The sequence below is a fragment of the Balaenoptera physalus genome (genome assembly GCF_965194825.1).
Source record: "Balaenoptera physalus genome assembly, chromosome: 6".
NCBI lineage: Eukaryota > Metazoa > Chordata > Mammalia > Artiodactyla > Balaenopteridae > Balaenoptera > Balaenoptera physalus.
This window is the reverse complement of record NC_138885.1, coordinates 54557358-54570651: the sequence shown is the minus strand read 5'-3', so window position 1 is coordinate 54570651 and position 13294 is coordinate 54557358. Positions and strand designations below refer to the sequence as shown.

The 13294-nt window shown below is 39.2% G+C and overlaps 1 protein-coding gene across 1 annotated transcript in view; it reads left to right on the top strand.

The window, feature by feature from the left end:
* PLA2R1 (phospholipase A2 receptor 1) overlaps positions 1-13294 on the top strand; it is a 112777-nt gene that overhangs the window by 64323 nt on the left and 35160 nt on the right. Inside the window, 6 exon segments of the mRNA XM_082464908.1 lie at positions 2312-2514; positions 4443-4588; positions 8138-8222; positions 10424-10556; positions 11133-11168; positions 11638-11795. Coding sequence (XP_082321034.1) covers positions 2312-2514; positions 4443-4588; positions 8138-8222; positions 10424-10556; positions 11133-11168; positions 11638-11795 — 761 coding nt within the window.

Here is a 13294-nt window from a genome sequence, read left to right as displayed (position 1 = left end):
TCTTAGTGATGGTTTTAGCCCTTCATATCTTTCAGGGAGCTTTTTAATATATTATTTTATCAGATCTTCCTGAAAATCCATAAGAAGAAAAGGGATTATTGCCCCTATGTTTTAGACAAGGCTTTTTGTGATTTATGAACCTTGAGTTTCAAGTTACTAAATATTTGTGCTGAGACCAGAACCCCAGACTTCAGGCCCCAAGTCAAAGGCTGCTGGGAAGGAAGGATGGAAGAGTCAGGTGGGAGTGTGTGTTTTCTCCTGCTCTTTCAACTAGAGCAATTCCATCCATATACATATTAGGTTTTCGGCTTTCACATGGATTTCCACAGTTCAGTTTCATTCGAATTTCATTACACAGAGCGGGCAGCATCTCCTCTGTTGTTCATGACTCAGCTAGATTGTGAGCTGCGTTCCACAATTACACTCAGCAGGCCTGCAATGCTCCATTCACAGCAGGGGCAGTGGCATGCTATACTATCTCCCCTGCTTGGCCCCCCAGACTCCACCTTGAACACTAACTAGCTCTTCTGGCCAGTGGAGCCAAATGATGGCCTTTGCGTGGACCAACTCTCTCTATTGACTTCCGTTTCTTCTGCATGTCACACAGTCGTGTTTTCTTGTTTACCACTGGTCATTTTCATCTTCGTGGGTCTCTTTGACCATCAGCGTGCACACACGTTGAGCTTCCTGCAGGTGTCTAACACGGAGTGTGCACCCAGGATTGTTGAAGACACAAACACTCGTGTTGTAGCTTCATTGTTCTTTCTCCTTCTTCACAAACTCTTTTCCATTCCTTTAGGAGGAATGTAATTCTTTGTACATCTTCCTCTGTCTTCTTCCTTCTCATTCCACTCCTCATTATCTCTCTCTTTAGTCTTTCTATCAGCATAAAACAACCAAAACATGGCTGGCAAGGATAATGTCAATTACCCTGTATCTACAGAGATTGAAGCCATTACTTCTGAAGGGAAATTAAGCAAGACAAATATCTAGTACCAAGTGACTACATTTTTTAAAGTGCCTTTAGATCCAGAATCGTCACAAGTCTTTAGATGCTTCATCTATAATCACTTGCTTTTTTAAAAGCACCCCTTGAAAACTTTTTTCTCCTTTTCATCCTTCAAAATTCAGCTCAAATGTGATTTCCTGCAAATCCTTTACTGACGTCCTGAGGAGACTCCATCACTCCTTCTGAAGTCTCCCCACAGAAATTTTAACACACTGTTACTATAGCACTTAATCCAGCATGTTTGCTGCCATTAATCATTTATTTTTTTGTGTCTCACACTAAACTAAATGTTTTTTTGTCCTTCTATCTCAAGCAGCTAATAATATAAAGCCTAGCCTGGTACGTAGATACAGATGCGTAATTTTATTGTTGTTGTTGTTGTTGAATGTTGATTTAGTTAACTGAATGATCGCTCTGGATTGATGAAAAAAGAAGCTCATTTTTACTCAATTTTTATTCTATTTTTGGAATGGGATTGTTTTCTACTAGTCACTGAAATTGGAAGTGCATTTTTTAGCTGTCTTATGAGTTGTATACATTTGATGACAAACTTGAGAATCTTAACATAGAAATTGCTTCTATGGAAAAATATGTTTCATTTTCCAAAATGTTCAAACATATGCAAAAGACTAAAATGGAATTTGTCCATAACTAAATGGTCTTTCCCTTTTCCCTGATGTCTGCCCCTATCCCTGCCCCCAGAATTTCACCCCATTTAGAACATACCTCATTCTCTCCACTCTTCCATGGTGTACTGTTTGGTTTTCTGTTGTGTACCTTGCAGTCTGCTTTACTCCATCATTTATGTATTTTTTCCTGTTGAATCTATTTCTCAAAGGATCAGTACTAATGTATTTTTCATTGTTAATTTTTCACAGTAGGGTTTCAAAGCACAGTGTACAGGGTAGGTATTCAATAAGTGGTGAATTAAATTTTCCTCTGCACAGTTAAAAAGCTCAATAATTCAAAGCAGAGGGATGTTGGCATTTGATGAGATATGGGGGATATTTCAGTCCCAAGTTGGAACAGCACCTAATTTCCCATCATTTGCCATCTGAGCTCAAAATGCCCAAATTTTAGGCTTCATAGTCTCTCTTCTCTCACTTTGCCATCTACTATTCTCTTCTCCAGAGATGAAGAGAAATGAGATGATCACGCCAATAAAGCATCCTTTTTCATCTTTATTGTTCTTGTCTGGATGCTTCATTATGAGATGTCAACTATTCAACACTCTAATGAGCTGTCTTCCAAGCACAAAATGTTCTAGTCATCTGGTATTAAAGTGTTGTTTTCTGCTTTTAGGCTACAGTGGTGGCTGTGTTGTCATTCGAGGAAGGAGTCCCCCTGGTCGCTGGGAAGTGAAGGACTGTAGACACTTTAAGGCAATGTCCCTGTGCAAGCAACCAGTGGAAAATCAGGAGAAACCTGAGCAAGAAGAGAGATGGCCCTTTTCCCCCTGCTATTTGGATTGGGAGTCAGAGCCTGGCCTGGCCAGTTGCTTCAAGGTAATACAAAGGTTACATGGGCATTCTCAGTGGGACCAACATTATTCCAGTTTTGTCCATGTATCCCAAACTCCTTTATTCCAGGATAGTGCCTGGCACACAGCAAGTACTCAGTTAATATTTGTTGGCTGTCTCCATCCTTTCAGTTATGTTCCAAAATAATTTTTAAGTAAAAATATTGACAGATCCCTGGTGACATTGAGGCCTCCTCATGAGGACCGATATCAAGGCCCTGATCAATATTGTTCTTACTGCATATACAAATGAACAAGGCAGACACGCGCTGGGTATTGAAATGGTACAATTCCATATTGTTTGTAAGCAAATGAATAATGTCCTTCTTCTGGAATAATACCATTCTCCTGCCAAGAATAGCTTTCGCAGCTTTTGATGATCAAAAGTTTATATAGAGAGATAGAGATATAGAGAGAGATATAGATACAGATTTACAGAGAGGTAGATATAGATAGAGATATATAGATGTAGAGAGAGATATAGATATATACACATATGTGTGTGCGTGTTAGAAATGTCTTTTTGCAAATCATCTTTAGATCCTAGGTTTAAATCAGTATCTACAATCTTCTTCTCAGAAATACATTTTTGAAATATGATGTTTTTGTTTGGTGGTTTTGTCTTTGGTTCATTGTACAAATAGAGATTTCCAAAATCCTGGGAGAAAGTTCTTCTCCGGCACCTGGGCACATGAAGAGCAGAATGGAGACAGCCTTTATCTCTAGAAATATTGCAGTCTCATAGATGGCCTGAAACACCTGTAATACACTAAATTTAAATGTACACATGTATAATCCTACATTAAATTCATGGAATAATAGGTCCAGAAGTGACCACACAGAGCAATAAGTTAAACCTTAGAAATGAGTAAACTGCGGCATGAAGTGAGATGAAGTGATTTGCCCAAGATCACAATTATTTATTGACAGAGTTGGAATAAATTGCGGTTTTGGAACTCCCAGTCCAGTGCTTTTTCTACTACACATCACCCTGATGTGTCAGCAAATATATGGTGTGTTTGATGGGCATAGCAGTAGGACTTATGAATTTAAAGTGATTCGAGAAAAGGTTCCCAGAGGAGGTGGGTTTTGACATATAATTTAAAAGATGGAAATGCTGTGCTGTGGTCCATGGGACTGGGAAGGTTATTCATCCTGGTCTCAGCAAATCAGAGCCTGGTGAAGCCTGGCCGCAGGGTGCCTGCCTGGCATTAGAGACTCAAGCATAGTGTCAGGCAGCTAAAAATGAGAAGGGTGCAGAGGCCCAGAATCTGAAGCTCCAGGTCTTCAGTTCCTCACCCTTGACCTTAAATAAAGTCAAAAGTATGCCCGCCATTTGACTGACTTCTTCCTGCTACCGTGAGGACAGCTGAGAAACAGGAGAGAATTTAGTCACAGCTAAAACCCAAAGACCCTAGAAATATACCTGCCCTAGGTCCCAGGTCTCATTTCTCATTTCTTCGCCTGGGTGAGCCAGATTCATTCAGCTATGGAATACGAGGTCTAATCCTAGCTCTGCTAGTTTGTGGCTGTGTGACCTGAAATTTGTAACCTCTCTTATCCTGACTGTCCTCATCTCTTGACAAACATTTTATTAAGGGACAAGCATATGCCAGTCACAGGAAATTTAGGAGGGGAAAAAAAAAAAGAGATTTCAAGGAGGAAAAGGGTCCTCATCTGTTAAACTGAGCCTATCATATCCTCTGCATGACTTTGTCATGAGAATAAAATGAGATAATGGTATTACAACAACTAGACACACTTTAGTTCAATAAATGTTATTTCTCCCTACTCGGTCAAGCTTTTAAAGTAGAATAATGACAACAATTATATTATTGTCATCTTCTTGTCCAGAATTAAACAGCCTCACCTTATTCATGACCGTGTCAACTTTTTTTTCCTTTTACTACACAGGTATTTCATAGTGAAAAAGTTCTGACGAAAAGAACATGGAGAGAAGCTGAAGAATTTTGTGCAGAATTTGGAGCTCATCTTGCAAGCTTTGCCCATATCGAGGAAGAGAATTTTGTGAATGAACTTTTACATTCAAAATTTAATCGGTAAATACTTGTTAATTTTGAAAAATTTCAGTCACATATTTTGTCTCCAAGTAATGGCTTCTCAGGCATGAGTATGCCAAATATTGGGGGTATTTGGGATATTCAAAATCTCAAGTATTTAAGTCTAAAACCAACTAAACACTAGTTGTGAAAGAAAAATACATACTTACAGTTTTATATTTATATTGCACCAACTACTCATTCCATAAAACAAAGAACAAAGTGACGATTGTTTTGATATTTGAAATCTTTTCTGTGTACCTCAAATCAGAATTTTAGAGCTTTCCTGCCAAGTTCAGAAATTATCTAGCCCAGTGGTTTTCAAAGTGCTGTCTGAGGGTCCGGAGGGTCCTGAGCCCCCAGAGCAGGAGAGACCAAGTGGGCAGAGCTCCTGGTTCCTTGCTCACTGACTCAGCAGGTCCAGCCAACTCCACTTCTAGTTGTTTTGTATACAACAGGAGTCCATGTGAGATTTGGTTTGAAAAAAAGAAAGTCCCACTAATTTTTAAAAAAAATTCCAATCCAACCTTCTAATTTTACCTCTGAGGAAACAGGCATTCACTTGTCTGCATCCGTTTTGCAAGTTTACAGAATCTTGAATTTAACGAAGTTGGAAAATCAATCAAATTTAAATTTGAAGAAACATAGGAGGTCTTGTGCTACCTCTGACCCAATGCAGGAATTTCTTCTACTACATTGACGTGATCATCTACTGTCTACATCGGGGTCCCCAACCTCCGGGCCGCAGACCAATACCGGTCCGCGGTGTATTAGGAACTGGGCTGCACAGCAGGAAGTGAGCAGCGGAAGAGCGAGCTAAGCTTCATCTGCTGCTTCCCATTGCTGGCATTACCGCCTGAACCGTCCCGCCAATCCCCCCACCCCCGGCAGTGGAAAAGTTGTCTTCCACGAAACCAATCCCTGGTGCGAAAATGCTGGGGACCACTGGCCTACATAATTCCTTTCAGTTTCAAAGTGCTCTTTACTTGGGATAAAACCCATTCCATTGTTGGAGGCTAGTTTCAAAGATCAACTTTCTAGTAAGCCAGAGCAATACAGATCAAGTCTACTCTATTTTCAAATATTTGAAAATAGCCATCATGTTCTCTTTTAGCAAGTCTTCTCATCCCTTGGCCTCTTTCTCTAGAATGTTCTTGTCAGTTAGCGTGTATCTTGGGAATATCTTCTATGGAAGGGACCCTATTATATGCATGGGTGGCTGGAGAATGCAATAGCCATGACAGACAAGATCCTGCCCCTGAGGATGTCATGGTCTGGGGGCGGGGGCATGCCTCCATATATTTAACACAAATATAATACCAGGTACTCTGTTCCAAGCTCTGGACATCTGAAGTCTCAATGAAACACTTACCTGAATCTCAGAGAAAATCCAGAACTACTTTTTGAGGAAAATCCTGGCCTTCCCCACAAGTTTCCTTTAGGACCCTCCCCTAAGAAGGTTAATATGTAACATCTATCAAATTATTCATCTCCAGCATCTACAAAAATGACCTCAAAGGTGGGAATATCTCCCAGTGTGTGTCTCATGAAGTACTCCAGGGGAAATAGGGGGATTTTGTGGTCAAATATGTTTGCAAAACAAGGCACGATCTTGGAAATTTGCCATATACCTTAGCATTGTAAAGACTTCTAGAAGGAAGCAATTTCTTTGACTGCAAAACGCTTTTTTTTTTTTTTTTTTTGAGACCACTTACCAACATCCCATGGAACTGCTGGTCCCTGCAGGAAATGCTGGCCTGAGACCATGGTTCCCAATCTGGCTGATTCTCATGCTCACTTGGGAGACTTTTTCACACAGTGCCCTGTAGTCTCACGCCAGAGCTGCTGAGTCAGATTCTCTGAGGCTGAAGAAAAGTTCAAGAAGCTTCCTTGTTGATTGGTTTGCTAGTCTGGTGTGGGGCCTCAGATCCAAGGGAGATGTGACCGTCTCCACTGTTCTAAGTTGTAACTTGGCTTCATGACTTCAGCCCCTTGCAAAACATCCTTTCATACTTGCATATTGTGAGGTTTGCTATATGAAACAACACATGCAAACTGCTTCCAAGTTTGCTGTAACATCAAATTTCATTATAACACTTGTATTTATATAAATTCTCACACTTGGAATGTCTCATAGAATTTAGTGTCAAGTATCTATCAAATTATTGATCTTCGGCACTTAATCACGAAAGCTATATAACATATGTTTTACTTTTTGTCCAGACTGCCAGGGAGTTCAGCCAAATCTCATGCTTAATTATACCAAATAAACCAATTCTCATAGTTAGCATACATGCTTCTTCTCCTTCTTATGGCACTGCTTTTCTATTTTATTATATTCATATTATATTAATTAAAGTTACATAATTTTAGGAAAATGATGAAGAGAAAATAAATACCAGTTCATCGTTTAGGAGCCAATATATAGCAGGAAAAATGTAAAATTCTGAATTCAGTGAGGAAAGGACTAAAACGCTCTCAACGCAGGGAGGGTGACGTGAGTTTTCAGCCTGGCCATTAAGATTAATATGCCTGGTTTAACCTTAAGGTAGCATTCTCACCTTCCCACAACCTTAAATGTAAGTTACTATCATGGCAGTGACCAATGCGCCTCAGTGATTCTGACCTTTTCTAAGTCACATTTTACTTTCATTTGTATCGTTCAGGCAAAGGAGCTCAAATATCTGAGAAGGGGATGCTTCAGAATAGGCTTGCTTCTGTGCACTAAGGAAAATAAAGCATCTGTCATGACTTCTGAATCTTTTAAATCTTTAATTCTTCAAAATTATTCTCAGAAAATTATCTTAGTCAGATGATTCGTTGTACAATTAGGCTTTATTGCTTGATTTATTGAGTGCTCTCTGGTTTGATGCATTCGTCCTCAGCCTAATAGGAGGGAAGATGGTTCTCTGTGGGGCTTCTCACCAAGTCTAACCAGTGGTGACGGCTGCAGTTAATCTACCGTGCCTCAGACTGGTTTGCTGTGGAATTATTTACATTGGGACATTAAAAAGAAACCAAAAAAACAAATCTGCTGTGTACCTTTTATTAAATGGGGTGGTGGTGATTAACCTTCAGAGAATACATGAACATTTGACAAAAGAACAACAAATTAAAAGAGTAAAGTAGTATAAATAGTATAGTCAATTAGCAAATAAATAGTCCTCTAGGGAAAAGATGTTCCAAAATTTCTTACCAACTTGCTTTCATGTGTTCTTGTCTTAATTGAAAGACATTGCCCTTCCTAATGAACATGTGAAAGCCATGTTCTCAGTACGAGCTGACGGTTCCCCCAACTGCCCGTCACCAATGAGCACACCATACAAACCAAGAGAAATGGGAAGTGAGATTAATCTTCTCTCAGTTCATTTTATAGCTCAGGTTTTGCTTACAGGAAATGTTCCATAAATGCTTGCTGACTTGACCAGTTCTGCCAGTAGCGTCAGCTGTTCCCTACACAACTAAATACTTTAAAATATTTCTTGAACATTTTACATAATGTTGTGAATTCAACGGGAAGAGCCAAGTTTTTGTTTCCTCTCTTCATAGGACAGAAGAAAGGCAGTTCTGGATTGGATTTAACAAAAGAAACCCACTGAATGCTGGCTCTTGGGAGTGGTCTGATGGAACTCCTGTAAGTCTTTCCAAGCTGGAGAAAAGAAAATGAATTCAAAGCAGGCGGCCCTGGAACCACTTGGTAAACCAACCAAGAGAACCTGGAGAGAATGACCATCTTCCCCATGACCCAAACCTAAATCAAAAACTGCACCAGACCTTGGTACCAAAAGAGTTATTTCAGCAAGGTCTTGAGAAACCTTTGCTAGCCAGATAGTTCTAAAGCCAGCTATAAGATCTCATCCCAAAAAGGAATCAAATTCTCTGAAAAAGCCCCCAAAACCATCTCCCATGTGAAGACTCTCCAGCAGAGAAGCAACTATTCTCTAAAATAATACCAGGCTTCCTTTGCACCCCCCGCCCCTGCTGCATAGCACCTGATTGTGTAAGTGTGGGACCGTTGTCTGTGTCGCAGTGAAAAGAAACATTTTCAGTTTCTCTCACTCTGAAAGAACAGAAATGCCAGCCTTAGACACAGCTCCCCCTTCTCAGACAAAGCAAGTTATTTGGAAGGAAGAAAAAGACTTGCTTTTCATTCAGCCTCACGTGTAAAAAAACCTCTATGAAGGGAAGAGGGAACTCACAATTACGTTTTGGTTTTTTTTTTTTTTTCAGGTACAATGAGGATTTCTCAGATTTTCCTCATAATAGGGAAAAAACAGTAGCAGTATCCCAGATTAAAATGAGATCCATCTGAAGGCACATGCAGAATCAAGTGATTCAGTTTCACCTGTGAACTGGGGGGTAGCAACAGCCTGCAGTGAGCATTTAATGCAGCTCCTGTTCCTTGAGCCCTAATTATGTTCTGAGCACTGAGCTGAGTGCACTCCTGCATGATCTCATCTCATCCTTGCAGTGATTCAATATAGTGGGTATTAAAATGATTAAGTAGTTTGCCTAAAATAATACATAAGAGAGACAGTATTTGTACACAGGTTGTCTGCCTCCAAAGCCACAATAGCGTAATGTCTCCTCGTTGGCAAAACAGCAGCAGCCAAACTTTGATGAAACAGTAAAGATCAATAGAGAAAAGGGATCTATCTCTAGGCCTGCTACATAGATGGTGTTCAAATCTGTAGCAAGGAAGGGGTTTGCGGAAAAGCTACATGCTTATAGTGGGAGCAAAAATAGTAAGAGTGTGCTAGTTTAAAAAAAATAATGATTCTACCCCAGTACTGCTTCTTTGAAAAGGGCATCAGGACCAGAGAACAGGAAGAGATCTTAGAGATCACCCAGCCCCACCCAACTGTTTTGCTGATGAAGAAACCAAGGCCCAGAGAGTGGAAGGGGCATAGCAGGGTCGACCTACCCCATAAATGGCAGCTACCACATGGCACAGTTGGTTAACATTAATACGGCACTTGGAGCATAAAATGTGGTACATAGAGGTTGAGAATGCGTTTTAGTAAAACAAACAAACAAACAAAAACTCATCAGTAATAGGAGGGGAATAGACAATTTGGTTCAGAATCAGTGAGATTAAGCGGTGAAGCAGTGGACTGAGTCCCTTGCCACTTCCCTCTGGACAAAATAAATATCAAACTCATGCCATTCTCCGAATCTGAGCTTATATATATTTAAGCTAGATGAATTCTTGCATGACTGTGTAGATGTTTGAGGAGGAGCATAAATGGTTTCAAAACCCTCTTTTTTTCAAATTTTTTACCTCAGTTTTACTCATGGTCCATCCACTCTTCTGTCAAGTAGTCATCAAATCATTGAGAAGGTTGAATCTCCAGTCAATACCCCGTTATGTGATCATTCCTGGAAAACATTGGATAGTTTCCTGATTAAAGCTAGGGTTGACTTAGAAGTTAGTGATTAGAGACTAAAAGCCTAGTATTTATGCAAAAGAATCTACATCAAAGGTGAGACTCGATTCTGAAAGATCCTTGAGCCTCTAAACAGTTTACCCAGGATCCCAGGGCTAGCCTAATCTTGCCAGTGAGAAAACAGTGCAAGTTCATCTGACTTGTTCCTTCTGGAGAAAAGAGTAGAATGCCTCTTAAAGAAAGAAAAAAAAAAAGGCATCTTCAAGAAAAAAATGATAAAGCTTTGATTAGCTTGCTTTTCACAAATGTGGAACAACCTTTAACTGGCATCATAACCATACTTCCTCCAGAAGTCTATTGTGATTTATTTACAGGGATGCCTTTTTGATCTTTTGAAACTTTTTGCGGGGGATCATTATTAAGGAATAATGAACTTCATCTGCTGCAGGTTGTCTCTTCATTTCTAGACAATAATTATTTTGGAGAAGATGCAAGAAACTGTGCTGTTTATAAGGCAAATAAAACATTGCTACCCTCATACTGTGGTTCCAAACGTGAATGGATATGCAAAATTCCAAGAGGTAAAAATATTAATAAGATCTTTACTATTTGTTTGCTTTCTAATAATCTATAGCATTTTCCCAAGTGAACAGTTACAGAGGTCTAAAATTTAAGCACCCTGGAGCACAGTACCAACAGCTTTCATGATGAACCAAATTGTACTCTTTTAGCAAATAATGTATCATGGGGGAATGGGAAAAGATGACACCAGTGCAGTACGCTACCTTAGTAGGAAATGAAAATAACTGCCTATGTTGTGGAATACTGTATTTTGCAAGTGCAACCTGGAAGAAATGTCACTGTGACATTACAAGCAAACAAAATTACTTATCAAATGAGTAAGTGAAAGCACCTGGCACAGTGTGTGACACACAGTGGGCTCTCAACAAGTATTCACATCCTTTTCTCTTTAACCAGAGATCTCTCTTGAGCTTCCTCTTCAAGTATGAGAACTTACCACTTTCCAAACAACACCTGGTTCTTCAATGATCTTTTAAAAAGCAAAGTCCAAAATATTGTGTTTAGACCTAAAGTAATTCAGAGATAGTACACCTGTAAATAAAGTTCACTCAAACTGGTTTGCTTTCATTTTGCAGATGTGAGACCCAAGATTCCACCCTGGTACCAGTATGGTAAGGACTATCCTGGCAGTTCTTGAATTTCTAATTATGTGCTATTTTGTAGCATTACTATGTTATTACATAGCTCCAATCAAGTTTCTCTTTTCTTGTGTCAATTGACAACTAATTTTTTCAAATTAACAAATTCATCATTAATAAATAATCAAACTAATAAATGTCACTAAATATTACTGAAGACTAATATCATAGCTTAACTCCACGTTCATGACACATGATTTTAAAATATGTATCTATCCCAGACTTTTGAATATACGTGAATGTTTCTTATATGAAATAGACCAAGGAAAATAAGTAAATTGTATACTTATTTATGTGTGGGAGTGGGTGTATACACACACATTTTCTTAATGCTGAGTGACCAAATTACACATTTGGGGTCAATCATAGCATACCCTATTTAAGTCTGTATTACATTGCTCAATAATTGTTGCCTCACCTGTGTTGCTTATTTTTCTTTCAGATGCACCCTGGCTCTTTTATCAGGAGGCAGAGTACCTTTTTCATACCTCTGCCTCGGAATGGTCCTCCTTTGAGTTTGTCTGTGGCTGGCTGCGCAGTGATATTCTCACTATTCATTCTGCACGTGAACAAGAATTCATCCACGGCAAAATAAGAGCGGTACTTAAATATGATTAACTATGAGAAACTCAGAGCTTAACTCCTTCTTCTGTCCTTGAGGGATTTTGTTTTTATATTACTTCAGATATTTATTTGTTTCATTAAAAGTCTTAGATTTTTAAGAACGGTTTTTCTTCCTGTTATAGAGATTTAGAGCAAATAATGGAAACACAGGTTTACGATGCTGGTCAGTCATTTCACTTCTCCTCATGCTTTTTTAGCAACAAAGGATGAGTAAATAGCATTTTATTGTTTTTGTGAGGTTCATTCCATCATTCAATGCATATTTATTGAGTCTACTCTTCTAGGGGCTGAGGCTCTATCAGTGATTAAAATAGACCAAAATTCCTGCCCACCTGGAGTTTTTAGTCTAGTCTGTGAAGGAAGACTGTAATCAATATAAATAAATAGAATTACATAATATTTTAGAAAAAGATAAATGGATAAATGCCATGGAGGAAAATAAAGCACAAATGAGGGACAAAGAGTACTGGGAGGTACATGGCTATTTTAATGTTTCAAATTTGACTTATAAGAGTACAATATTTTTTTAGACTCTATGCAGAAAATGGTAAGGAGTGGTTCTCCATTTCAACTTCAGATAGAGAAATCCTCTGAGAACCTAGGCTTGTTAGAAAGCAGCATGCAAAATCCATTAAACAATGAATAAGACTGCCAAGGAATAGTGTTGGTTTTCAGTGTATTTCTTCAGCAAGCATTTATTGAGCACTAGGTATGTCTCAGACACTGTGGTATTTGTCAAGGACACAAAAATGTCAAGGACGTAAAAATGAAATACAGTCAGTGTCTTTAAAAAGCTGGAAATAGCACGATGTAATAAGAGAAAAGGGAGCAGTATGTACAAATTACCAAGGGGGCACCAGGGAGGAAAAGCCTCATTCCCAATTTTCCCTAGGAAATTGTTGAAGGTAAGAAAGAGCCTTTTTTCTTTTCCCATAATTTAACATTAGTTCATGGTCTGCAGGAATCCTTGGTTGCTCTATCATCTTTTCCTATGTTTGTAAGTTGACTGTTAAAATGAAGCTCTGGATTAAAGCATCCTTGACTTGTAAGAGAAATGTCTCCCCTCACACCTCACTGGGCTTTCCTGTTTCTATAGTTCTGTTTGATACACATACAGCCTGTGAGGTGCATGCAGGTTGGGACTACTACTGCATTTTGATGGAAAAGTCAAGAACCAGAGGAGTTAGGTGACAACTGCACGGCCTCACAGAGACTCAGTGGCAGACCACCCACGAGAACTGGATGTTCCCCAGTATTGGTTCATGCATTGTTTTACTACTCTCCATCTCCTACAAATGGAACACTCAAGCCAAAACTGTAATATTAAGTATCAACAAATTACATATCATGACCTCGGAAAATACATTTGTTTCTTTAGCTAGACAGCAGACTCCTCACCCCTGGCGGCAATAACAAGAGATCAGGTGAATGGCTAAAAACTAATCCCTGGACATGCAAAGTGCACGTCCCAAAAG